Source organism: Pezoporus occidentalis, unplaced genomic scaffold (assembly GCF_034315485.1).
Source record: "Pezoporus occidentalis ecotype Australia unplaced genomic scaffold, CSIRO_AGI_Poc_V1 ctg160, whole genome shotgun sequence".
Classification (NCBI taxonomy): domain Eukaryota; kingdom Metazoa; phylum Chordata; class Aves; order Psittaciformes; family Psittacidae; genus Pezoporus; species Pezoporus occidentalis.
In genome coordinates this window covers 1442180-1468829 of record NW_026913426.1, presented here as the reverse complement: position 1 = coordinate 1468829, position 26650 = coordinate 1442180, and the positions used below count along the sequence as shown (strand labels likewise).

The 26650-nt window shown below is 38.2% G+C and overlaps 1 protein-coding gene across 5 annotated transcripts; it reads left to right on the top strand.

Moving 5' to 3' along the window:
- Positions 1-415: 415 nt before the first annotated feature.
- On the top strand, positions 416-26406 carry RHOT1 (ras homolog family member T1). 5 transcript variants are annotated; one of them, XM_062612668.1, is made up of 21 exons: positions 417-601; positions 3440-3498; positions 5629-5710; positions 6648-6691; positions 7487-7540; positions 7913-7965; positions 8509-8617; positions 9142-9243; positions 10640-10738; positions 11141-11249; positions 12165-12285; positions 12993-13077; positions 13474-13619; positions 14222-14322; positions 14546-14676; positions 15021-15104; positions 15870-15989; positions 16319-16521; positions 17949-18071; positions 23637-23780; positions 25263-26406. In XM_062612668.1, exons 1-21 carry the CDS (start codon positions 565-567, stop codon positions 25378-25380), a joined length of 2124 nt encoding a protein of 707 aa, XP_062468652.1. In that variant the 5' UTR covers positions 417-564; the 3' UTR covers positions 25381-26406. The 5 variants fall into 5 exon arrangements, with proteins under 5 accessions (XP_062468653.1, XP_062468652.1, XP_062468654.1 ...); XM_062612669.1 differs by lacking the exon at positions 7487-7540 and having other exon boundaries at positions 416-601; XM_062612670.1 differs by lacking the exon at positions 23637-23780 and having other exon boundaries at positions 418-601.
- The last annotated feature ends 244 nt before the right edge of the window (positions 26407-26650 follow it).

The following is a 26650-nucleotide window of genomic DNA, read 5'->3' as shown; positions in this document are numbered from 1 at the left end:
AGGTGGCTTTTTCTCCATCTGGAACCAGAACAGCGCCAGCACAATGGGCTCACTGGGCACCTCTCACTTTCCACGTACGAGCTGCGCCAGGAGCAGCAATTTGTTCCTGTTTGGCCCATAAACTACCCCGCACTTTGAAAGGGGATGCATTGCCTCACTCTTGACGCGTTCCCGTGTGTCGGACGCACTGACGTGGCCGGCGCAGCACTGCAGCCAGCACCGTTTCATCACGGTGCACGAAATCTGCTCCTTAGCGGCAGAAACCCGTTAAGGAGCGATGGTGCCAGGGAAGCGCGGAGCAGCGCTCCCCTCCGCGGGGACCCGCGCCCGGCTCTGCCCTGAGGGAAGCGGCGCCCTTCCGCCGCCTCAGGGCGGCGCGCGGCCGCGGGCTCCCCGCGCAGCTGCACGCAGGCGCGCGGGCCCGCCGCTCCCTGGTGTGTCCCTCGCCCGCCGCCGTAGCCTGCCCCCGCTCCGCGGCGTGAGGGGAGCCCAGGCCGCAGCGGCTCCGGTCGCCCCGCCGAGCCCGATGTGAGCCGCCCCGCGGCGGGGCCAGGCAGCGGGGCCATGAAGAAGGACGTGAGGATCCTGCTGGTGGGAGAGCGTGAGTGCAGGAGGGGCCGGGGCAGGGCGGGGGCCGAGGCTGTGGGGCAGGGCGGGGACCGCTGGGCTGAGGGGGAGCCGCCGCGCCTCCGGCTGTCAGAGCGCTCTGGTGCTGCGGAGCGGCGGGTATCGCACCCTGCCCGGGATCATTCGCCTTGGCCCGCCCGGGCGCGGAGCGAAGCCCCGGCCCTGCGTGGCTGTCAGAGGTCGGGCTCTGGTGCTCCGTGCCCGGGTACCGCGGCGGCAGGGACGCGCCGACTGGCCCGGGAGCCTGCGTGTAGGGGTTGGCCGGGAGCTGCCGGCTGCTCACATCCCTTCGCTGGCTGCTGAGCGGGCAGCGTGGAAGTCAGCTTGCGGAGTTGTGCTGCTTGGACGTCCCTGGAGATGAAACTGGGATGAAATTCCTGCCCTGTGGTTTGGTTGGGTTTTTATGGAAACCAAACTTAAACGTGTTAATGAGTTTGGACATCAGTGGCCAGCTGTGCTCCAGCCGTTATCAGCTGGGTGTTGTGGGTTTGTGGGAGAGCCAGGGAGTCCAGATTTCTGCTTCTGCCACGAACTTACTGTATGACCTTGAATAAGCAGCGCGTACTTCGGTGCATGACAGAGTTACAGTGGGTCTGTGTTTTTTCAGATGTACCTAAAACGGTGTCCTGAAGTTCAGGCTTAGGTACCTAAATAACTGGCTGGCTTTCAAAGGCGCAGCTTCTCACCGATGTAAATGGCAGCAAGGAGGTTCTGTTTTGTTAGTTTGTAAAGTGCGTGTAAGCTCCTCACGAGAAAAGAATGCAGAGTAATTACCAAGTGTTATTAGTAAAATTACCGAATTACATTAAGAGTGTAGTACTGCTAACGGCTTTCCTGAGAACTGAATGCCCCATATATTTTTATAGTACAGTTTATGCAGCTGTTTTATAGTGCAGGTTGGCTCTGTCCCTACTGCCTAGAAAGATCCTCTATGACTTCTTCAGAGAGGAATCTTCAGGAGATGGTACTGTGCAGAAGGAGTTAACTCATTAAGCTTGTTTGTGGCTAGTTTTGCAAGACTCAGTTTATTTAGAAATGTATTTGTGCATTTGAATATACCTTTGAATTCCTCTTCAGAATATGTGCCTAATTTTCCTTTTCTGCCTTTGGCAACGGAACTGGCTCTGTATAGTGGTTTAAGGACAGGTGTAACAGGTACTTCGATGTGGCAAATAGATTCACAGTATGTCCAACTGAAAATATCAAACATACAGGTCTCTTCAGTACAGCAATGTGTAGTACATGGCACACATCAGAGACTCTGAGCATTTTTGTAGTATGTTTTTGATGGATGTGTAACACACAGAAGGGAGAAATTTGTTTTACAAACTGGTAAGGCGTCAGTGATGCTGTCAGTGCTGTTTTCTATCTATTTTTTTTATTATTGAACCACAGGTTTATCCAGACCGTCTAATTCTTGTTAGATGATAACAGTAGACCATCAGGCTCAGATTCTGAAATATATGAAGACCTGTCATAAGCCTGTTCCAAAACACAGCCCTTTTAATGCCCAGTGTCTACATTTTAGGTTTAAGGTTGTTTTACTCCTAGTATCCAGGGAGCAAACATCAATTTTTAATGGCAAAAAATTTTTGGAATATGTTCAGTAAATTATTGTATGCTGCATGGTCTAAAAGAAGTAGGAGAGCTTTTAAAGCTGTTGATTCTGTCAGGGTGAAACTTAAGATGTAGTTGATGTAAGAGGGCATGTGGCAGTGTAAATTGCAGTTTTAGCTCGTATGAGTATCACTGATGAAAACACAACCACGTTGCTGTTAAGAAGCCTGCATCTCGCTGCTCTCCAGCCAATACCACCAGGGAAAATGAACAACTATTCTCCTCAGGGAAAACAAAAGTCTTTCTTTCTAGGGTAGTGTTTTCTTTGCTTTACATAGTTTTGTAGTAGCTACTGTTTAACTTACTGTGACAAAGAGAGGCTTTTATTTCTGGATGTCAGAAGGCTCTTGGTTACTATACCAAAAATAGACTTGGATAAGTTGAACGTACTTTGACTGAATCGTCAGTTCAGTACTATTATTTTCTACACGAAAACAGACGTGCAATTTAATCTTCTCTTTCCTATTCAGAATTATGTACAATAAATAGACAAGTGTAAATGAAGTGGTATCAGCAAAACAGCTTCTGTCAATTGGTGACATTTCATTTTGGTTTGAGTAGGAGCAGTGATACAGGCTCTGACTGATTGTGAGGAATGTCTTGGTTGGTAAAACATGCATGCTAGAAAAAATGCTCTAGGTCCAGCTCCTGTGTATCAAAGAGATTATGCACTTGCACTTTCAAAGCAGTCAGAATAGTTCGTGGAGACTTTGTCCGTAATGATAGAGCCATGTCTTCTTGTCCAGCTCTTATCCTTGGTAGTTCAGGACTGAAGCAGGGCCATCATATCAAGAGTACTATGAAAATATTTAATTCCTAAATTCATTTTTGTGTGCTTTCTTTTTTTCTATTTATTAAAATCATATTAAAGCATTTCTAATTTGTTTTGAATTTTTGTTTGTTTGCTTAAGTGTTCTGTATTAAGGTTAAACACTGCTAATTCTTTTATGTAAGAAAGAGTAGGATTTGATTCCCATCTGGATGAAATGCAGAAATGGATCCTAACGTTTTACGGTAAAAGAATTGGGAGAGAATTGCTATCATCTATATTTAGTATGTTTAAACAACAGATGAAAAGCCTTCAACATAGTCAGTTGGAAAGTGTTTTAAAAATACTTGTCATTTTAAGATGGGATGCAACTGCTGAGTGTAACAAAACCAAATTATCTAATCTCTGTTTCTAATGCTTTTGCAGCCAGAGTTGGGAAGACGTCACTAATTATGTCTCTAGTCAGTGAAGAATTTCCAGAAGAGGTAGAGCATCCTTTGTTGTTTGCTAAGTTTTATTTCTATCGTGTTGTTGTATTATTTTGTTCAAAGAGTAAGTTAATAGGCTCTGCTTTAAAATAATGTTTCCTATTTAGAAAGAATAAAGTCTCAGACTGCAAAGATGACTTCTGGAAGAGTGATGTAGGTTGGTTTAAATATACCTCTCTATGAAGATTAGGAATTTAAATTGTATCTAAATTCCTTTCCTGTTTTTCACATGGTTAATTAAAGTATTTTATTAATTTCTGAGCAATGTTAGGTTTTTTTTAAGCAGTTGAAACTGGACATAACTGACAGCATATTTTAACATTAGAGATTCATAAATGGGAAGGTGCTGAAAAAGGCAAGACCCTCTTTTGTGTTGTTTTAAAAGAGCAAGTAGATTGCAAAATGAATGAGAATGAGGGATTAACAAGTCACATTGTGTATCTACAATTTAGCCATTTTTTGTAAATGAGGCATTGCCTTTGCTTTTATTTTTGAAGAATGCTTTACTGATGCTTTTGAAGCAAAAACCGCTGAAAACTTACTGCTTTCGTCCAGAGTAAAAGTAAAGCTACTTCTACCTTTTATCCTTTTAGAAAAAAGCAGCACATAGTTCCCTTTATGCCATAAAAAGAACTGCAGCTGCTATAAATAGTTAAGCTTTTTACATATAAACATGAATGTTTATTTCTTCTGATCACAAGTCTTAAAATAGACATCATGTGCTCTCTGTGAATCTACACTGCGCTGTGTTTAATGCAAATCAGTGGGTTACCGCAGCTCATGAGTCAACATTTGATTGCTCATGTAATTGAATTTAGACTCCAACCTTGCAGGTAAAAAGGAGCTCCAATTTCTGTTTGTTCTTAAACTGCTGTTCTGTTGGCAGGTTGGTTGTTGATGTATTTAGTGAATTGCTGGCCTCTATTTGCTTCTCTGTTTCTTCCTGCAGTATAATGTAGAATATTCCTCTAAATTCCTCTTGAGAGAAAAAGCATAATCTATATGTGACACCAAATCTGCCTGAAATTACAGAAATAACTTTGTACTGCATCCTTTATAAACTGCTGAAAGAGATGTACAGTTCCTGCAAGTCAGTCATGCAGATCAGAGCTGTGGGGGTGTATAACAGACATTTCAGACTTTGAAATAGTGTTTAATATACCAGGTATTATCAGTAGGTGTTCGTGATGAGATACAGGTAGAGCTTGAAGCTTTACACAAAGCTGTTCTTCTGGTGATCACCTTTTCTTTTTTTCCTTTTTTACTAAAAGAAAACAAAGCATTATGGAAGTTCAGTGTCAGGTAAAGGGCATTAGGTTCATTAAAATCAGGTTTAACTTGATTCTACTTGAATATAGAATTGTATTCTCTGGGAGATTGGCCAGCAGTCACAGCTAGGTTACAGTATCTTGCAGAGCACACGCTTTATTAGTATCATTATTTTTATTAGTATGCAGGCTCCTCTGAACTTAATGTTAGCACTCTGTCAGAAGTAAGGAAGTTGTCAGGTTATGACTGTATAAAAATTGAGACTGTGTTTTGTCTCAGGCTTTTTTGGCACATCTTGATTTTATGGGGTAGTTCTTCTACTGATTGTAGCAATAGTAGGATCAGGATATCTAGTGCAAAAATTTAAATGTTTAAACATAGGTTAAACAGTATACAATTTGGCAATAATAGCATTGTTAATGCCAGTGTTACTCTCCTAGTAAGGAATTTGTAGTCCTTTAAAGCAATTGGTTGAATTTGATCATTCCCCCAAATTTTAGAAGTTTTATTTCTATGACATTTTTGTTTCAAGTGAATTGTAATTCAGGTTTTGTTCACAGATTGCACTATGATAGCTGTTCTTTATAGTGGTTGGCTATAGTGGATCTGAGTTTTACTGAAGCATTCACTGAATCTCATAACAACATTGCTTTCTTGCAAAGTATGCAGGAATTTCCTTAGTAAGTAGGCAAAGAATGAGAAAGTAGCAGTGACAAAAAGAAACAAAGCTTCTGCTAAGTTGCTCTATTTCAAGCTGACTGATTGGCAGGTTTATTATAGTATGCAAGTTTTTTTGACCATCTGGATTTTCTGGATTATCTTTAAAGGCCTTTTCTTCCTGTTTCTTTCCAACCCAAGGTTCCACCACGAGCTGAAGAAATCACCATTCCAGCTGATGTCACTCCTGAAAGAGTGCCAACCCACATAGTGGATTATTCAGGTGAGGACTACACAACACTGTAGTGTGACTAGTTTAATATGCAGTTGTTTATCTAACTCTGTAGCCTCTTTAACAGTCATACAGATATGGGACCAAAACTAACATGTAGGAAACCACTAGACTGAAGTAGAAACTCATGGGATAAAATTAAATCAGATGGTGATGGCTGCTCCTATTGATTCAAAGTCTGACGTTAACTGCTCTTGGTACTTCCATGAGCGATAGTTGTAGCAATATTCCAGTGAAATTAGTGTTCTTTATGTGACAGACATATTTACAGGTTCAGACAGAGGTGGGTAATTTCAGAGTTCAAAACTATCTTTCTTTCTTTCAAGTGAAGAATTTACTAAAGCATAGGAGACTTTATGTACCTGACGTTCTACGTCTCTCTGAATTCCTGAGTTTGGACACCTTATCCTTTTGTGTCAGTTTCTTATTTTGTATTTTCTTTTTTGATACATTATAATCTCCCTGACCTGACTGAACAAATAAATAGGCACAATATCGAGGTTCATATACTATCAGAAATATATGCAGCTGTTCCACAGCTACCAAAACCCTTCTGCCATTTATAATAGAAGCCAAGAATTAGGCCATGTTAGGAGACACCTTCCTGTCTTCTTTCTTTCACTATTGCTGAGGAAGTATCTTTGGTGTGTTTGCTTATTTGAAACAAATAACACGTTAGGTTTTTCTGTTGGACTTAAGCTTCAGTTTATCTGAGTTGTGTGCAACAGACTGTGAGTTAATGGATCAGTTCATTGTTGTTACAGCAGAAGCACTCTGGAGTGCATTTTACCAAAAGATGTTTAAGTAAGAAGAGCTTTCACAAGGCTCTGACAGCATTGTGAAATACACCACCTGAGTTCTGTAAGTTACTCAGTTTTGTTAGTGAAAATGTGAAGTAGTAATGAATGGCTTATTCTGTTGAATGCAGAAGCTGAGCAAAGTGATGAGCAGCTTTACCATGAAATATCACAGGTAAGTGTATTTTCATGTTTACTAGAAAATAGTCTCTGCTTTTGGAGAAGTCTTTCCTTGTAGGTTCTCTGCATTAGAAGGGCTTCAGTTTGAACTGAAGGAAAAAACCCCTCTTGCTTTTTCTTTCTTGGCATTTTGTTTTGTGCCCTGTGTAAACTTTCCTCTGTTGAAGAAAAGTAGGTACTGCCACTGTGTTGGTGAATTGAGCTTTAGCTTTGGCTCTTCCAAATAAAAGGACAGAACCTCAATAAATACCTTTCAATCAGTAGATGAAGGGATTGACAGATTTTGTGAAGAAACAGTCCTACCCTGGACAGCTCCATTTTGCTTCCTTCTGTCATATGGTACTATTGCATTTATGAATAGCATGGGATTTTTGATAATTTTCTCATTCCTTCTGTTTCCTATTTTAACTTCTTTCTGAGCACCTTTGTACATTTGCTGTAAGGTCTGTCACGATGTTGTATTCCATTTCTGGCATTTAGTTCAGTACTTGAGTGGGGGCTGCAAACTGGGATTCTTCAGTTTAGATTTCTTGGTAGTATAGGTCTCTTTGTAGGCATAAGCTGTGAATGTCATGCTGCAAGAGAGGCTTTTTGGCACTTCTCAACATACGTATTGTTTGGTTTAAGCTGTTTTACAGGCTACAAATAGCTTACACAAGCCAGAGACAGTGTTTGGCTGATGGTGGAACTGTTCTTACTCTGATGTTGTTACATATGGTTCTTAATGTCTCTGTTGCTCTAGAGATCCTAAACAGTGGAATTCCATCCCTTTCCTTTGTTTTCATTTTAGGCAAACGTGATTTGTATAGTATATGCTGTTAACAACAAGAATTCTATTGATAAGGTACAGTAACACATTTTATCCAGTTATTGTTTGAGATGTAACATGCGCTGTTAATAGTTGCCAAGATAAAAACTGTACTGCACTTTTAAAATGTGGAAGGTGGTGTTTGGGATGAAGTTGTTAAGAGAATGTACAGACGTATGATTGCTTCTGGTCCATTTCAGCATCTGGGTTTTCAGTCCTTTCAGTCATCTGGGAAAGTTGCTCATTAATCAGCTCCAGTTTCTCCAGTTTTAATTTGTTTCTCTTTTGTGGGTAAATATGTGCCTTCTTGGGAAAGGAGCAGTAGCAGTTATAGTCAAACTTGTGCACAGATCAGTCAGATTAGGTTTGAAAATGTGTTTTTCATGTTTGTTTTTAATCCCACTTTAGGTAACAAGTCGATGGATTCCTCTCATCAATGAAAGGACAGACAAAGATAGCAGGTGCATAAGTAAAGATGAGAAGTGTGAATTAGGCTGCACATCGATGGGTGTCAATGGACAGTGTTGAGGATGTTAATTGTTTGAGAAAATCAAATTAAACTTAAAGTTTATGTAAGAAGTCCAAGCAACAAGAGATTTAACGTATGTAGGTCTGTTACATATGCCAGCAATGCTATTTATTTTCAGTTTCATGGGCAGCTTTTACCAGGTGTGTGTGTTTGTTATGGTCTAGCTAGTTTTGGCTATATGGTCTCTTTTTTCTACTGCTGCTGGTTTTGTATAACAATCTGATCAGTTACTTTTGCATTTCACTGTGTGGTTTTTGTTGTAGTATCAACTAGAAGAACATTTGTCTGACGTGTGTATCAAAACCATTTACTTAAAACTGCTGTCATTTAATTTTGCCTATCGGCTGCAGTGGTGTTTAATTACATCATGAAAATAATATAAGGGCTCCTGGTGGGAGGTGGAATGCTAAATTGAGATGGATCTTTTTATCCCTCTGTCTTTAAAGCTCTTAACGGGTTTTATTTTTGGTTTCAGGCTGCCTCTTATATTAGTTGGAAACAAGTCTGATCTAGTGGAATATAGCAGTATGGAAACTATCCTTCCCATTATGAATCAATATACAGAGATAGAAACATGTGTAGAGGTATGCAAGTCTTTCTGAAGTTAGAATGAGTAACAAAGAATACGTTCTTGCCAAGCATGTGTGGCAACTTTTAATAGAAAAGGTGATTTTATTTATTTTTGTTCAAAATAAAATATTTCAAATTTAAATAATCCTGGTGAGTTTATATGTTATTTTTCTGTAGAGAAAGTACACTATTGGATAATCAAATGTTACTCTCAAATTCTTCTAATCTTTAGAGCCTTCTCACATCCATGCCTTTAGCAAGTGTTTTAAATTTAATAATATATTATTATTATAATATAATAAGGTAGACAGATGTCTGCAGAGTATCAAAAATAGAATTAATATTCTATTCTTGTAGTGAGACCTTTGGTAATTACTGAACAGGACACGGGCTAGATGTCTTGTTTCCAAACAGCCCTGCACCCACAAGAGGGGGCTAGATCTTTACTAGATCATTAAAAGTTTGATGCTTGCTTAAATGTCAGAAGTTGCCAAGCAGCCAAGGCACAAGCTAATCGATACAAGGATTTCTCTTTCAGTGTTCAGCCAAAAACTTGAAGAATATATCTGAGCTATTTTATTATGCACAGAAAGCTGTTCTACATCCTACAGGTCCTCTTTATTGTCCAGAGGAGAAAGAGGTATTTATACATAGGTTCAAAGAACAAATAAAAGGTTGGGAGGGGGAAGGCTGAAGTTAATCACTTTCCTGTTCTTTTCAGTGAATTTTGCATTTCTTGGTGTGTTCTATTACCAAAACCACACCCCAAATGTCAAGCATTATATGCCAGAGCCAGGTTTATTGGTGGTGTATTAATCTGATCTGTCTTTCCTCTTTATTCAAAGCAGTGAAGACAGTTTTCTGTTGCCCCTGTGAACTGTGAAGTAAAATGAGAAGCTTTGGGATTGGCTTTAAGCCAGATGTAATGTGAGCAAATAATGCGTTCAGTTCATCTGTGGATGTGCATTTCATAGTAACCCCATTTATTTCAGGGAAAATACTCCAGACTTGGCCTGATTTAAGGGAAAGAACTTTTCTAAGCATCTTGTGTGAGACTTTGAAGAGATAATAAACAAGTGATGTGGCTGGTTGTTAAGCCTTGCAGGTAGTTAGCTTAGCAAACCAAACGTTAATTTCGTGGGCAAATACAGATAAAATCTCTAAACATAACCACTGTGTAGTATTGGACAGTAGGAAGGTTGCTTCAGTCATACTTTAAGTAGAGAACCAGATAATAACTCTGTTTTGATTTCTTCCATCAGAATCACCTTTATGAGTTAGTAATGTTGTGATAAAATTGTTGTGCTGAAATCTCTTTGGTTTTCCAAAACCAATCACTATGCAATCTGTGTGACCTCTGTGAAGAGAAGAGTCCATCATCACTATAGTTGTTGGGAGAGAGTTACCAGTGTCTGGTTTCCTTCACTTGGAAGGTATCCTAGCAATTCCTCTGTGATAGAGATAGTCCATATGATCAGTGCTTTGCCTGATAGATGAATGAGCCCTGTGAAGGTTTTCACTATTTGGTGTTTGAAACCTTCTGAAGCCATAGTTGTAGTGGTGAATAGAGATAGTGTGCTTGCTTAGAGAGAGTTGGCTGTAGTTCTAGAGTCATTTATATTTGCAAGGCACTGGGATTCAAAGGCCTTCCTCCCCCTCCAAAAAATGTTGGGGGTGGAATCAGTTGGTTTTTAAAGCTTTCTGTAACAACAAGGCTGAATTTAGGGAACTGATTATTATTTTTTTTAATAACTATATAGTGCCACCTTCAGCTTGTGAAGAGCTTGGAGTCTTCTAGTAATTGAATAGAAGGACATTTAACATGGATTAATTGCGTTAAATTTATGGGTATAAATTTGCTAGATCAGGATTTTGTCTCCTCTTGCTTTTTATTTTTGTGTATGAATGTGTCTGTTCTAAAAAAATAAACTGAAGACCAGTGTTTGTTTTAGTGTAATTGAGCTGCTTGATGTCATTCAGTGTAATCTTTTTATGTTCAAGCCTAGAAAGATACTGAACTTTCTTTCATTCCGTAGATGAAACCTGCCTGTATTAAAGCACTCACTCGCATTTTTAGGATTTCTGATCAGGATAATGATGGCACTCTGAATGATGCAGAGCTCAACTTCTTTCAGGTAACTCTTCCTTAGCTTTTCGCCATGCTTGATAGTTGAACTGTGTAATTCTAGAAAAACAAAGGGATTGGTTTTGAAGGAATAGTGGTAAGGTGAATCAGGTCTAAATATTAAGTCTCAAGTGCACTGTAGAAGAATGGATCTGTAAAAGTGGAAATGGTGTTAGTTTAATGTCTAACCATTGTTCAAGTTTTAATTCAACAGCAAAACTTAAAACAAGCCTCAACAATGTACAAGCCTCAATGCTTGCACTTAAAATAAAGCTTGTAGACCTTTGATTTCACTAAAAATTTGGATTGTCATTTGCTATCAGAATGTTTAAGGCTGTATTTCATACAGGACATGCTGTTTGTCCAGCTTAATAGCCAGTGGTTCTAACACGCTCTTTTTGGGTTTTGTTAGAGAATTTGTTTTAATACACCACTGGCACCTCAGGCTTTAGAAGATGTAAAGAATGTAGTCAGGAAAAACCTAAGTGATGGAGTTGCAGATAATGGATTAACATTAAAAGGTAAGCCTTACTTCACTCTTAAAAGATGTATCTTTATACAGTTGATAGTCATTCTTACATAAAAAGCTGCTCTTTTGGAATATGATCTCTGTCTTGATTTGTTTACGCTACAAGAGCTGGCTGCAGTGGCAGTATGATCCCAAAGGATGATTAAACTGAGGAATAATGGGGTGAATAAAATAGGGTATTTCTTACTTACAGTTACAGAGCTTGGAGTCCAGACAAGTATACTGGTTCAAAAGCCATTATCTGCTAGATAAATCTGTGTCCTGTCTCTGGGCTCGCTGGCTGCAACACTTGTCAGCGAGGTGTGATGTCTGTTAACATTTTAACACCTATGTTGGACAGATTGGCTCAGAGCATATGGCAGAAAGGGAAGGAGAAAAAAGGTTTTCTATCTGAGCTCCACAGCTTTCCTTGTGGAGCTTACATATGTAATAGAACTTGGGAGACATTGTGAGGAGTGGGAATCTTAAGGCATTGACTTACTAAATGGTTAAATCAGTGTTCATTAAGCTCTGGAAAGTCCTAAATTAAAATCCTGCCCTGTTATTTTGATACAGGGAGACAAAAGGCCATGAGACTACCGTCCAGGCTTCCTACTTTAAATTGTTGAAAATATTGTCTTTATTTTCATACAGCTAAAAACTTCTAAAACACTAATCCTAAAAGAAGCAACAACAGAAAACCAAGTGGCTTCTTTTAAGGAAACAGTTCTTTGGAGGACAGTTTGCAAATAAGATGACTTCTGAAACCTTCAGTCTGTGTAGAAAATGCTCTAATGTCACCCAGGAGGTTTAAAATCTGAATGCCTGTTTCAAGCTTTTTGTTTTCAGTCTGATATTGATTCCATTAAAAATACTTGTAGCAGATAAAGCATTTCAGGGCCTTAAGATTTCATCATTTGATTTTTAGGTTTTCTTTTTCTACACACACTTTTCATTCAGCGAGGAAGGCATGAAACAACTTGGACTGTTTTACGTCGCTTTGGGTATGATGATGACTTAGAGCTTACACCAGAGTACTTGTTTCCTCCGTATGTATCACTTTACTTTTTTTTAACTTGCATGCATTTAATTTGTGCTGCCTCCTGTGTTGGCAGGAGGAAAGGGTTATGTAGTGTGTTTATATAACACATTGTTACATCAATATCTGCCTTACTTTATGACCTACCAGCCAAAATCTGCATGTGACTGAAAATGACGAAGGAAGAACTCCTGTCTCTTGTGCCAAATCATGCGCTGCTCTCTCTTTGTAAGAAACATGTCGAGAGAGACTTAATAGAAAACTGGAATGTAAATTGGAGCAGTTGCTTATTGTATATGGCAACAGACTAGAAAAAGCTTGTCAGTTTTTTCATAGCACTTGAGATTCTTTGTAAATCCTCAGATTAAGAAGTTGAGATTGACCAATTCTGTGGCTTCTTTTAAAAAATATAAGTCATAATTTTCAATTAAGAAAACTTAAAACCAACCACAAAAACCAAACCAACCAAAGAAAACGCTGGTAACTAGATAGCAATATATCATGTCATATAAAGACATTCATAATTTTAGAATTCTTAATAAAAAGTATATGGTTTTTTCTCTTTAAAGATAAATTATTAAAGCTAAGTGTAAAGGTCAGATGCTAAATGGTGTTATTAAAAAGTCTGTATTTTGAGTTTTAGTATTCCATATTTCATAAAAACACTTCACACTTCTTGTATTTGTTTTGTTTGTGTGTTTTGTTTTCAATGAACAGGCTAAAGATTCCTCAGGACTGCACAACAGAATTAAATCATCATGCATACTTGTTTCTTCAGAGTATTTTTGATAAGCATGATTTGGTAAGCTTTTAATTTGAGTGCATGTGTCCCCTTCTACTTAAGAGCCTTAGTTTGCTAGCAATTTTGCTAGCAATTTTACTAGCAAAGTTGTTTTTGTCATGCCATTTCATTCAGAAACTGTCTCTGGCTTAAACTATGCAGTCAGAACTATCCAGCTGCTTGTATTTCTGTCTACAAGCAGAGTTGGCAGTTACAGAAGTACTACCATTTGTTTTTAACTAGCTTATATATTTAGTCCTACTTAAACCCAAGAAAAGAATGATGATTAAAAAGAAAGCAGCTTAGGGTATTTTATAGCCAGTTCCTTGAATCTTGTGAGCATACAGCAAGAAAATATCTGTTTAGAATAGACATCAGTGAAGTGGTTTAGGTCTGATTTTGTATGCTTGTTTTCAGGATAGAGACTGTGCTTTGTCTCCTGATGAATTGAAAGATTTGTTCAAAGTCTTCCCTTATATGCCATGGGGACCTGATGTTAACAACACTGTTTGTACAAATGAAAGGGGGTGGATTACATACCAAGGGTTTCTCTCTCAGTGGACGTAAGTATGATGTTTTAGCAGTTGAGAACTTTAGGCATGATAATGTGTCTGTAGATTCTTCTTAAAAATCTAGTAGAAAGATTGAAAGTTTAATAGTTGGAAATTGACGCAAGTAGTCAAGTTTCTGCAGCCATCCAGTGGCCTAATCTTCAATTGTTATAGCCTGTTCAGGATTTGGCCAGTATTTAGTGCTAACTCTGAAGAAGTGTCTCTTCAGAATGTGGAAATTTCTCTGAAACTTGTTGAAATATTTACTTCTGTTGTTCTAATCTTTAGAGCTGGTATGAATAATTGTGTTCGAACACTGAGGGTTTTTTCCTATGGAAAATGAGGAAAGCATTATTTGCTGAGGGGGGAAAACAGTACGGTATAGGTTGGTCAGCCTCAGCAAGGGTGCTTTCATAGTGTTCTCCAGACTATTAAGCCTGGTAAAGCTGCCACCGTTTACCTTCAGAGTGCTTTTGTCCTTCAGTACTGCATAGTGCCAGGAATGCTTCTGTCATGTCAGCCTGGAGATAGGAGGGGAAAGTTGTTTCAGTACTGTAGGAATTGGTATCACAGACGCTAGCAATTTAGAAACTTCTTTTTGTTCCCTCTACAAGACTGACCACGTACTTAGATGTACAGCGTTGCCTGGAGTACCTGGGTTATTTGGGCTACTCCATACTTGCAGAACAAGAATCTCAAGCATCAGCAATTACAGGTAATAAAAAATCTGTTACAGCGTAGAAATTTAAATTTAGGAATCTGCTCAAGAGTAAATAGTTTAAAATAATGGGCTTTTATTCTCTTTAATTTTCTGCTCAAGTCAAATCTTTGATTTAATATTTGTGCGAGATGGTTTTGCATGCATTTTAATGCAAGTAGGCAGTTATTTCATGTTCTCATGTACATCTGGTGAATAATGTATGTGTGTTTTTCAAAAGTGACAAGAGATAAAAAGATAGACCTGCAGAAAAAACAGACTCAGAGAAATGTCTTCCTATGCAATGTTGTTGGAATGAAAGGCTGTGGGAAAAGTGGAGTTCTTCAGGCTCTTCTTGGAAGAAATCTATTTGTGAGAAACCTTTTGCTTATATTCACCTATATATGCTTTTGAGTTAGACAGCAAACCCAATTGATCTTAGGGCTTTACTGATTATTACTGAGTTTGGAGAATTGTATGGGGGAATACAGAATTATTGGGGAGGGTGGGTTTTGTTCTGATTGGTTTTGGGGTTTGAAGCAAATAGACAAATGGCTGTTGCATGCAGTAATTGTACATCACAGATTATAGCTGTGCATATAAACCAAAGATTGCAGTAATTTTCATTCACTAATAAATGCAGTAAAACAGCTGTTCAGATCTGACTTAAAGGGAAGAAGTTGCTGTGGTCTTAACATGAAATTCTGCCTTTGCAGAGACAGAGGCAAATACGTGCAGAACACAAATCTTACTACGCCATTCATACAGTCTATGTATATGGACAGGAAAAATACTTGCTGGTAAGGTAGCTTCATTATTGTTTGCATAAGGCTTGTAATGTTAAAATTCAGTGAAGTACTGGGAGCCTTCTGCAAACAAATTTCTGTTTTAATGGTCTCCATAAACCTGTGTGTGTTTGTGTTCCACTCTTCCCCTCCCTTTCTCAGCTCAAATAACTTCTGGTTTAACATGTTGCTAATGCTCTAACCTGGACCTGTTGTTTTTGAAACCTTGACCTAAGAGGTAAAGAATCCAGCCCATTAGGCTTATCCTGCAGGGCATCAAATTATAACATGTGATAAGTTATCAGCAAGCAGGCCTCCTATTCAGTAAAGAAGAATCTGTCACATAGGGTGGTTAGGGTGGCTAAAGTTAATCTTCTGTGAGTGAAGTATGTTCTTTAAAGCTTGTTCCGATGTAGTTTTTCTTTATGGAAATAGGGTATCTTTCTTTGTTTTCCAAGATCTGGTCCTCTGCTCTGAGGTTTTCCTCTGTAGGATGAATGTAGTTTCCGTGGGAATCTATGACTTTGTGTTAAAGTAAATGTTAACTTTTATGCTGATGTTATCATTGCCTGCAGATACGATGTTAACAGATCACATATGCTGTCTGTGTGGTAAATTCCTACTATTTCTTTATCATTAATTCTGCCTATTGTCTGTCCATTAGTTCTAAGAATATATAAAAATGAGCCATAAAAATTATGAGAAAAAGAAAGTTACAAAATTCCTTTAACTGCATAATGACAAAGCTTTTCTCCCTCTCTGACCATCTGTTTTTCCCAGCTACATGATGTCAGTGATGCTGACTTTTTAACTGATGATGAGACCATATGCGATGTCGTCTGCCTGGTATATGATGTCAGTAACCCTAAGTCCTTTGAGTACTGTGCCAGGATTTTTAAGGTTTGTACAGTTTATATATAAACAAGCCTTCACATTTATGTATCTTCTCACTGACAAAATATTCAGTGTCAGTTACTGATCCTATACACAAGTTCTGGTGCTTAAAAGACACTTTATTTAGGAATGCTGGTTAAATATGGCTCATGATTTAAAAGTGTAGTTTTAATTATTCAAAGCTAATGTTTAGTTGTCTATTTAAAATATTCTGCTTCTAGAAAAGCCTGACTTCAGTGAAATGAAAATATCTTAATGCTGCTGCAACCAGTTCAATTCAGGCTATTCCAGGTTGCCATGTTTCATATACTGTGTCTTTTCTTTTAAACTTGCAGCAGCACTTCATGGATAGCAGAATACCATGCTTGGTGGTAGCTGCAAAGTCCGACTTGCATGAAGTTAGACAGGAATATAGTATTTCTCCTGCTGAATTCTGCAAAAAACACAAAATGCCTCCACCTCAAGCCTTTACTTGTAACACTATTGATGTGCCGAGTAAGGATATCTTTGTTAAACTGACAACTATGGCAATGTATCCGTAAGTACTTAACTGTTACGTTCTTCATGTTGCATGAGTCACGCACAATACCACTGCATGTCATTGTTAGCCATGAGGATGGAACTGCCTCACTGAGATTTAGCAACAGAGAGACAGAAGTGACCTGAGTAGAATCCTCAAATTACTTCAAATTGAGCAAGTTGGTATATATCCAACATATAAATCAGTATCAGCTATTGGTGTAAGGTATTTTTTAAAGAATACACTATTTCATCCAGCTCATGTTGCAAATTCCAATGAATATGTAGGGTTCTGTTCAGTCCTTATTACGGATGCATAACTCAGTATCTCAGTATTCATGTCTTGGTATTTTTGAGATACTTGTGAATGTTGTACCATATTCCTTGTATAGTTCAACTTGAGCTTGTTGCTAGCCCTGCTCCTGGCAGTGTGCAAGGCCAGGTTGGATGGGGCTTAGAGTGGAAGGTGTCTCTGCCTGTGACAGGTCGTTGGAACTGGTTGAGCTTTAAGGTCCCTTCCAACCCAAACCATTCTATGGTTCAGTGATTACTTTGTGCTTCAGTTCATTAATCTAATAGATCTTATATATTTTTTTAATAGAATTTCTGTATAAACACCTTTTGAGCTTCAGATGCAATAAGATATTTAAGCTCACTTTCTTCTTCACATCTCGTTGTTGCTAAGCTCACTTTGCATCTCTTTTTGGTGGGTGGAGCTTTTAATATGGTGACGGATTACATAAATATTACAGCAGATGGAGTCTAGTATGACAGCTGACATTTGCCTTAAATTACACAGAAATAATGTCACTTTCACTCAAAATAATAGGATTTATTTTCTGAATATTTGAAACAATTTATTGTATTAGATTTGTAAAGCTTTTGTTTTGTTTTTGTTCTCTTATATTTATTTTGTAGTGCTGGAATAATGGGAAACCACTAAAGTGTCGCACTGACCAAATGTCTGTCATATCGATATTCCTGCTTCTCCCTTAGTTTTCAAGCATGTGTATGTGTTAGGGTGGGAAAAGTAGAGGCAACTGTCACTTCGTAAAGTGTGCATTCAGACTGGTAGAAAATGTGGCTTACTTTCCTTTGAAAATGGGGTGTTACCTATTGCTGTGCAGACATACAAACATATAGGCATACCTTACAAACTCAAATAAATTCAGCCAACATTTTCATTCATGTTTGTGCTTTACTATTAAGATCTGTGTATGGTGGTAATGCCAAAATGTCCAAGACGTAGAACATCTGACCTTAAAACTCTGCACAGCTGTAGTTGTACCCTTGCTTCCCCAGTGTATTTTTTTTTTTCCTTCCTCTCCTTACTCATTCAAATGTACCTTTTTATTCCTGAATCTCTCTTGGTTGTGGCACAGTCCTAATGTGCACCTGATTTGATGAGCAAGATTTCAATTCCTGTCCTTCTGTGTGTTTTCGCAGCCATGCCCGGTTACGCTGTATGTGCGCCTGCAACAGGTGTACATTTTGCATCTGTCAGAACTTCCTCAACTCAGACTTGCTGCAATCTGTAAAGAACAAACTCTTCACTGCAGTTCTTAACAGGTCCTTAACTTTATTTACTAGGTACCAGGTGTGCTTTTAAAATAAAGGGTTTTTGAAAGAGTGGTAACCTTATATACCGCAGATTTCTCACTCCATATCTACTCCATAGGTAGATACTTACATTAAGAATTGTCACAGAATTGTCAAACTTTGTTTAACTCAAAGCTACTTTTGGTCTTTCAAGCTTAGCCCAGTGATTTCTTTGAAATATTACCAGTGTGGTAGTTGACTCAGGCATTAAAGTGATTGTAAAAATACTCTGGAGGAATTAGGACTGTGTTTTTAGCCAACTGGTAAAGGACATTAAGTAGTGTCTGTAAGTTTGTAATGTGTCTCACTTGAGACATTATAGGTTTGTTTAGTATTGACTAGAGGTAGTGCCTCTTAGCTATCAGTTACACAGGTATTTTCATAAAGGCACAGCTTGTCTTGTAGCAGCATCATATAACAGACTACGTGTTTATAATTACTAGTTTGATATTTGGGAATTCATAGAATTTCTCTGTGTGTGCTATGCTTAGTTTACACAAAGAGTGGGTATTTTGTGTAAAACTTAAAAAAAGTAGATCTTTTAACATCCAATTCCTCCCTGAATAGAATGCAACATGTAAGAAGTGGTAAATGGTTAAACATTTGCATTTGCAGATGCTTTGCGGAAAACAAACTGGTTTTCAGCGTTGAAAACAGTGCTGTACCTTGTCCTGTGTCTACTGCAGGCAGTTTTTGACACACACATTGATTTACTAACACCTCAGCACTTTCATCACACCCCAGTGAATGGGAGTTCAAACCGAACAATTTTAGTAGCACAGTGATGTCATCATTCATGGCCTTCTTGGGGGCTTGTACGATAGATGTGATTCTTGGAGGCAACTCTGATAAACGTGTTTATTTGATGTTCTAACCGAACATCCTGACATGCTGCTGGTCCATGTGTGTTACTAGTTTTTACTGCTTTCATATGTAGCTGCTCCAGATAAGAGTGGTTGTCTCCTTTAAATGCAAGTTACACATAGGAGGCCTGCTTAATATACCCACCTACAGTACTGAGCATCCTTGTGAAATACCACTTTAATCCAAGCTAAAAGTGTTAACGACAGAGTGAGAATTCAGAGAAGGTTGAAAAACTCATTAGCTTAGGAAAAGACTGTGAATGAGTGAGACTGATCATGCTGCATCTCTTCTACAGCAGTCATCCCTTAGGAAAATAATCCTTGCAACAGCAACAACTTTGCATATTGTCACTCTAAAACTTCATTCAGCAGTCACCACTAGAAAATCCCAACTCTTTGCTATTGAGGCTGAAATCACCTCTAACACATCTCCATTTTTTTGAATAGTTATGGGTTGCTGCATTAGCTCTCATGGCTTGTTTCTCTCTTCTATGCGGTTGTGGCTTTTCTGACATTGTACTTTGTTCATCTGAAATACTGTCAAACACTCAAGGTATTAAAATCTTTTAATAAGAAGTCTGGGGATGCTGTTATTCCACACCTTGTCACTAGGTAGTGTGGAATAAACATAGGAACCTACTACTGCCTAAAAACCATCTGTAATTCAAGGTAAAGAGAATTCCTCACAGACTTTTCCACTGACCCTACAAAAAGGAAGGATTATTTGCTAGAATCCCTTTGTCTGTAGTCACCCCCTAGGGGTTTGTTGCAGGTTTCCAGCATGTTCACTTCATCTCACCAACTCTCTTCCTAGTCAGCTCCTCAGAGGCATTTCCTTTCTGAAACTCAGTGCGTGAACTACTGCAAAACTGCATCTAATAAAGCCAAGAGACCTGTAAACGCAAGGGAATAGCTGCTAATTGTAGACTTAGGAGGGTGGAGATGGGTTTCCTGTTTAAAACTGTAAGCTCCTTATATGCATTTTTACTCTAATGATTTGTGATTAGATTAAAGAAAGCATCTGAATCAAGAAGGGGTTTCTATTGTAGTTAGTTTATAGAACTTCTCTTATTTTGCCTTTACATGTGGTTACCATTAGGTCAGATAGTTGGGCAAAAGTTAGATAACTGATGGGTGAAGGAGGTTTCTCAAGAGTACTTTATTTTTCTGATCCCTTCCTATGCTGAAGCTTTACACAGTGGAAATAGGTAAACTGAAATTTCTCACATTGGACCCTTTCCTATATTATTTGTTGCTAAATAATGCTTAAACACTGTTACCAAGGCAAAGCATTTGTATCATATTTGACTATTCCAACCTTAGTAATTAAAGGAAGAACACTGCCTCTATGCAACTGAAAAACCTATTCAGGCCCACCTTCAGTTTCTCCATGGACGAAAGTTGGAGACTCTCACAAGGGTTTGTGTCAGAGAGGCAAATACAACACACAATGAAGCTCAGTTTAGAAGTGTTTATTGTGCAGGAACGGGATTGTTGGTTTGAACTACCCAGGATCACGCTTTGTTCATTCCTAGAGAAAAAGGCACTGCATTCAAAGCACTAGACATGCATGTATGAGACTTGTTACTATCCTGTAGTATTTTTATATTTTTAATTTGTTCTTTCCTTTAGGTGTTCATTTGTATTTGTCTGGCTGGCACTTAATCTCTTTTTACTACATTGTTTTACCTCTTTTTAAAAGCAAGGTTTCTGCTGGTGTCATTCTAATGCTTTCTTTAATGATGAGCTTGGATTTTTTGGCTGCTTTTTTATTTAACTGTGGAGCATCCATTTTAAGTGTGTTTTTCTGCTTTCTTGGTTTTAAATCATTCACCTGTTGCCTTTTGCTTGTACAGTAGTGGCATTTTTCTGTCTAAGCTAAGTTAATTTCAAAGTAAAATGGTTCTAATGCATGAGAATTGGGGGTTTGGCTGAGGGAGAATTCTCAGAGCATGTTTTTCTCCCATCTAAGGTTATTAAATATTGTGGAATACAAGTGAAGTTCTACTTGCATATAAAAAATGGATGATTCAAAAATTATTTGTAAGATGATTCCTTTTTCTATGAAAACTTTCCTTCTATGAAATTAAAACAATAGTTTCATTTTCCTGTAATAGTGGGAAGGCTTTAAGACAATAACCCGGGATTTATTTTTTACTGTGTATCATATATGCAAGTATTTCTCCAAAATACAGTATACTGCCATTAAATCTAATGGCAGAATCTATCCCTATCCTTGCACATCCCCAAATTGGAACAGTATAACTGTATTTTACTTACCTTTTTCCTCCTTCTCTAAACTGTTTGATGCCCCATATTAAGTAGAAACTTGCAAAGCTGCATCTTTCCAAATAGAATATATTGAATTGGCATTGTACATTCTTTTTAGGCTTTGCAGATAATAAGATGCACTTGGAGCTTTTCACATTTTAGATGACAAATGCATGGGGGAAAACTCTTTAACTGCTGGGGTTGGTTTGCATCCGAGGAAAACCCATGCCTGAAGGGAAGCTGCAGCAGCTTGTGCATGTTAACACGATGGTTTGGAATTCAGTTGCTTGTATTTTGTTAGAACCTATTGTCTGTGGAGCAGGTTTCTGCTGCTGCTTACTGGCTGCAGTAACATGCTTCTAATGTTGGTGTGAGTAGCCATGTGACAAGCCTGTTGGCCTCACCACTGTGCTTTTTAAGAAGCTGTTTCAGTTAATAAAGGAATGGTTTTGAACTTCTGTAGTTCAGGTTAAACCTTCCCAGACTTGGGATTCTCCTGCTGCTGACGTAGGGGAAAGTGTCAGTATTGGCCCATAACTCAGCAATTTTCTGTGTGTAACCATGACAGGCATGCTCAGTTAACCTCTTGGTAAGTGCATGTTATAAACTTCTTGTGAGTTGTTAAAGCCTCTTAAGAGGAAGACCGTGCAGATCTCAAAGATGTTATTCAGCCAGTGAGCAGGTACTTGACATGCTGTTCAGGGTAGGTTGAAAAAAATGTCTTTTTTTTCCAAAACATGCATTAAAATCTGAGTTTTATGCTAAAGGCAAAATGTTTAGGCTTGCTTATTAAATGTGTGGAACTAATTGTATGGTTAAATACACACCCCAAACTATTTGGGAAGTTTGAAAGCGAGTTAGTATTACTAACAAGCAAGAGCTTCAAAACCAGCTTCATTTCTGGAGTCCTAACTGCTACTCTATATGTGTATATGTGCACATCCATATGCATATTTTACCCTTGGAGAGGATAGTTTTTCTAACTCAGAGTTATTCTCATATTAGCAAGGCGGTAATAATTCCTGCCACTGGTGAAAATTAGTTTTATAGCTCTACTACACTGAAATAAAATTAGGACATTACTTATTGAAGAGGTAGAATTTTTCAGTCTGTATTGAGAAATGTTTTCTGCATTACAGCCACCTTCATGTGTTGGAAACAAACATTGATTTGCTTTATCATTTCAGACAGATGCTATTTCCCCCCCCCCCTTAATGGCGGCTAAACAATATTAGGGATCAAAATTGCAGAAAATGGACTTATGGCAGCATAAGGAACATTTCAGGAAGAAACAGTGGATTTTTTTTCAAAGGTGTAAAGCAATTAGACATTCTTAATGCTCTGGATTTCAGTAAGCATTTTTGGCCTTTGGATTTTTGGGTTATGTTCAGAGGGCCCTAATGATTTCTTACTGAAGTCAATAGATTTCCTTGAGGTTAAAAGACAAATCCCTGCCTTGATTTATTTCCTTTAGTTAAATGAAGGATTCTGTTAGGCTTAGAAAAGGGATCAGAGTCAATTTACTCTCCCTTTAGACATGAAAAGAGGATTTTTATCATGTCTGAGAATATCTTAATTGTTTTTTAAAGGGTGAAGCATGCTCAGCAAGTTTCTTGCATATATTAAATACAGGCATGTGCAAAACTTAAAACAAGGCAAATAATAGACAGGAATCAGAAAATGTAGATGTGAGAGCTAATGCTTTGTGAGGCAACGCAAAAGCATTCATTTGCAGCTTTAACAGTGATTTGCACATTTAAAGGGATGTATTTAAATTATACAAATCGTTGGGTGTTTGAATTAACCAAATTAAACCTAAGAGTTGTTAGTTATACAAACACCCAACAGAGCTTGTTAAAATCATGTTACATACAAGCGATTAATTTTACATAGATAAGTTTTATCCTTTACAGATCTGTAGACAAGGGGGTTATAGTCTTTTACTAAAAAAAACCACTCATTAGGTGTAGTGATAAAATGCAGTCTTTAATTGAATTCTTGACATTAATGGGATCTTGTCAGTTTTAGGGCTGATGTGTTGGAGTCATTCCAGTGTGTTTAGCACAGGTACTCTAGCTCATGTGTATGATGCTGGAGTATTGCAGGATCTGTGGACACATGGAAGTTGAGGCTTTGGGGATGGAGTGGGAAGAGATTCAGTTCCTTAATCAGTTTTTTGTCCTTAAAGCAATGGCATTTAGATACATAAAATCATTTATTTTACTCAGCTCATCAGAAGTACAAACCCCGTTTATTTGTAAGTTTTTAACAACTGCACGCAAATCAGGAGCTAGATGGCTAAAAATGACAAGTTCTCTGGGCTTTGTTATTTGAGCATATTTGAGACACTGCTGTTGTTGAGCCATGCTATGAACTGCAAACTGTGCATGTGTGTAAAAAGGTTAAGAGCCTACATAGATGAGTTGGGGGCCATGCTGTTAGCAGACGAGGAGAGCAGTATTATGCAGCAGGTGCACGCCGTCAACTCTATAGAAGATTCCATCTTCATGGAGTCATCTCTTGGTCCACGTTTACTTGAAGACAGGTAACAACAGCCAAACTAAGGTGACCTTGCCATTGCCTTTCCCTTTCTTCCTCTCAGCAAACCACTTGACACCTAGTTTGCAGAGAGTTTGTCAAAACTAGCTATAGAAGAACTAATGCTTGCAGGATATAATGAATTTGAGCTGTTCCATAACCTAGCAAGGTATTCTTAAATAAGATGAGGATTTCTTAGAGACCAGCTGTGATTTGCTGTTTGTATACCAAAGAGGCTGTTCTTCAGCATGTGATATGACAGTACACTGATGATCTATATGGCTTATATTGCTCCTGCAAACATCTACTAAAGAATACCCTAAACTGATTTTGTGTATTTTGATAGCAAGTAACAATTCCTGCTTTATTAAACAGCTTGTACGCTATAACTCTGCAGTTCACACTATATGAACTCTCGTGCACTGTGTATGCTTAGGATTTCTGTATGCTCCTTATACTTAATACTCCTGCAGCTTTCACCGAATAACCTGTGATGATTAATACAGGCTAAAATACTCAGGCTAGTGAAGTTCTGTTCAAAGTTCTATCTTAAACAAAAACAAACAATGAAAAAACCTTCACTATTGTTTAGGAACTTCTTATGCTTTGAATTACGGCATTTATGGTAACTTGTTTTAAACGGTAGCTCCTGCTTTATGGTAAGCTGTCATACTTGAGACTACTTGTGAGGATGGCTAGCCGTGTTTAACTGAGCATGCTCACAGACTTCTTGCAGTATTTGGGAGAGTTGTGTCATTGGCTGTCTACTGTCATGCAAGATGTGGCTTTTTATGTCATACAGTCACTTCATACTGTTGTTACATCTCGTCTTTTTCTGTTGATGCCATTGTCACTGCTTGATTCACTAGCACTTTCTCTTACTTTCAGCTTGGTATTGGATGACTTTCTATTGCTGTTCTTGCAACTGTACTGGGAAGAAAGGGATTTACAAATGGTCCTTTTGATTCTAGCTTTTGGAAAAATATTACTTGCTACTTGTCAGTAAACTTTTCTGAGGGGAAGAAGAATAAGTGGATATCCAATAGGACTGGGAAGTTTTTCATGAAAAGCAGAACTATACAAAGTCAACATTTAAAGGCTATTTTGCTGGACAGAGTTCTTGCTATGGGTTATTAATTATTTGCTGGCTGTTTTTGTTTTCCTTTTCCAAATGCTTGCTGGTGCTCTCAAAGAAGACACACTGTCCTCCCCCCATTCATGACTAATGATCTGCTCCTGCATTTCTCTTCAGCTGTGTGAGCTCTCTGACTTTAGTGAGATCTACTGATGTGATCAGGGCTGCAGATCAAATCCTAAGCCTTTAAGAAAAGTAAAATGGCTGTGTAAGGCCTCAGAAGGCTGAGTTGTAACCTGCTTGCCTGTGACAAGTGTAGTGATGAATTTCCAAAAGCAGAGTAGTTTAGCACAAGTTGTCTGATGAATTCTTGTCATGGAATTAACCTGTTTTTTTATGTGTGTTAAATTTCAGGCATGTGACGCAAGCAGACCTCAAGAGCTCTACATTCTGGCTCCGAGCAAGTTTTGGTGCTACTGTCTTTGCAGTTTTGGGGTTTGCTATGTACAAAGCATTATTAAAGCAGCGATGATCTGATAAGAAGCACATCTGGCCCTACCAAATAAAACCCCCCACTTTTATGTACATTCTGAATGCTTTAAATTCTGCTAGAAATATTTATATATGCAGAGTTACTTTGTTAATATTTGTAATTCATGCATAAGATTATTTTAAATTATAGCTCTAACTACAGTATTGCATAATGTGTGAAAAAAAAAGAATTGCATCTTAACAGCCAGCTCAAATGGCTTAACTTGTGAGGCCGAAAGGGAATTTGTTGTAAATAACCTGTACATATTAAAGCAGTAAGACATTGCTTCCCAAAAGGCAATTCAGAATACTGTTCTTGAATGTTTCACCATGGTGACATACTAGTTGTATAGTTGAAATTGAGTAGGCTCAACTCAAGGATCATACTTCCTCAAGGATTGCTTATTTATTTCACATTCATCTGAAGTGACTTTATTTTTTTGGACTACAAGCTATACCAGGTAGAATTTGTGATTTTCATTCTTCTCTGTTCTTTTTAACTGATGAACAAATTTCCCCACTGACTACGTATAATTTCAGGAGAGCCCCTGTTGCTGTCCTGGCCAATGACTTTGTATGTTACGTGACCAGTGACACATTCAGTCTGATTTTGCTTTTAAAGGGAAAAACATGAAACTTCAAGACCTTCCAGATCGAATTCATAACGCTGTGTGCAATTTGTGTTTTCATTGTCCACAATGTGTTTTATAACCCCTACAGATCAGATGAGCAAATTTGTATATTATAAATGTTTATAATTCAAAAAGTGTTGCTGTTTAATTTCTTACATCTGTCAATCATACCTGTTGGAAGCTGTGTATAAGACAAAACTAAAATAGTACACAGTGCCTATTCTACTGTAGTATATTAGTTGCATGGATCACAGTGCATTCTGTAACTGACTAGAATTACCTATAGACACAGCTTTTTTTAATATCAAGTAAATCAAACATTAATTCCTCATGACAAACCTATTTTTCCATTGCTGGCCTTTTCAAGTATTTCAATAAAATAACTGTGTACTGTGTTTGTGTTTATTTTTCCCCTTCCAGTGCCCTGAAGGATGGTCCTTATGAAACCTTGTTCTTTATCAGAGAGAATACTGTCAGTGCCTTCAGTAGTTGGAGCTTAAATGTCTTGGCCATGTAGTTTCTTTGATTTCTTATGACTGTTCTGCCTCCATTAGAGGTTTATTTCTGATTTATAGCAGAAGACAGGAGTGACTTCTCTGCTGTTTAAAGCAGAAACACAAATGCATACTCAGCCATGAA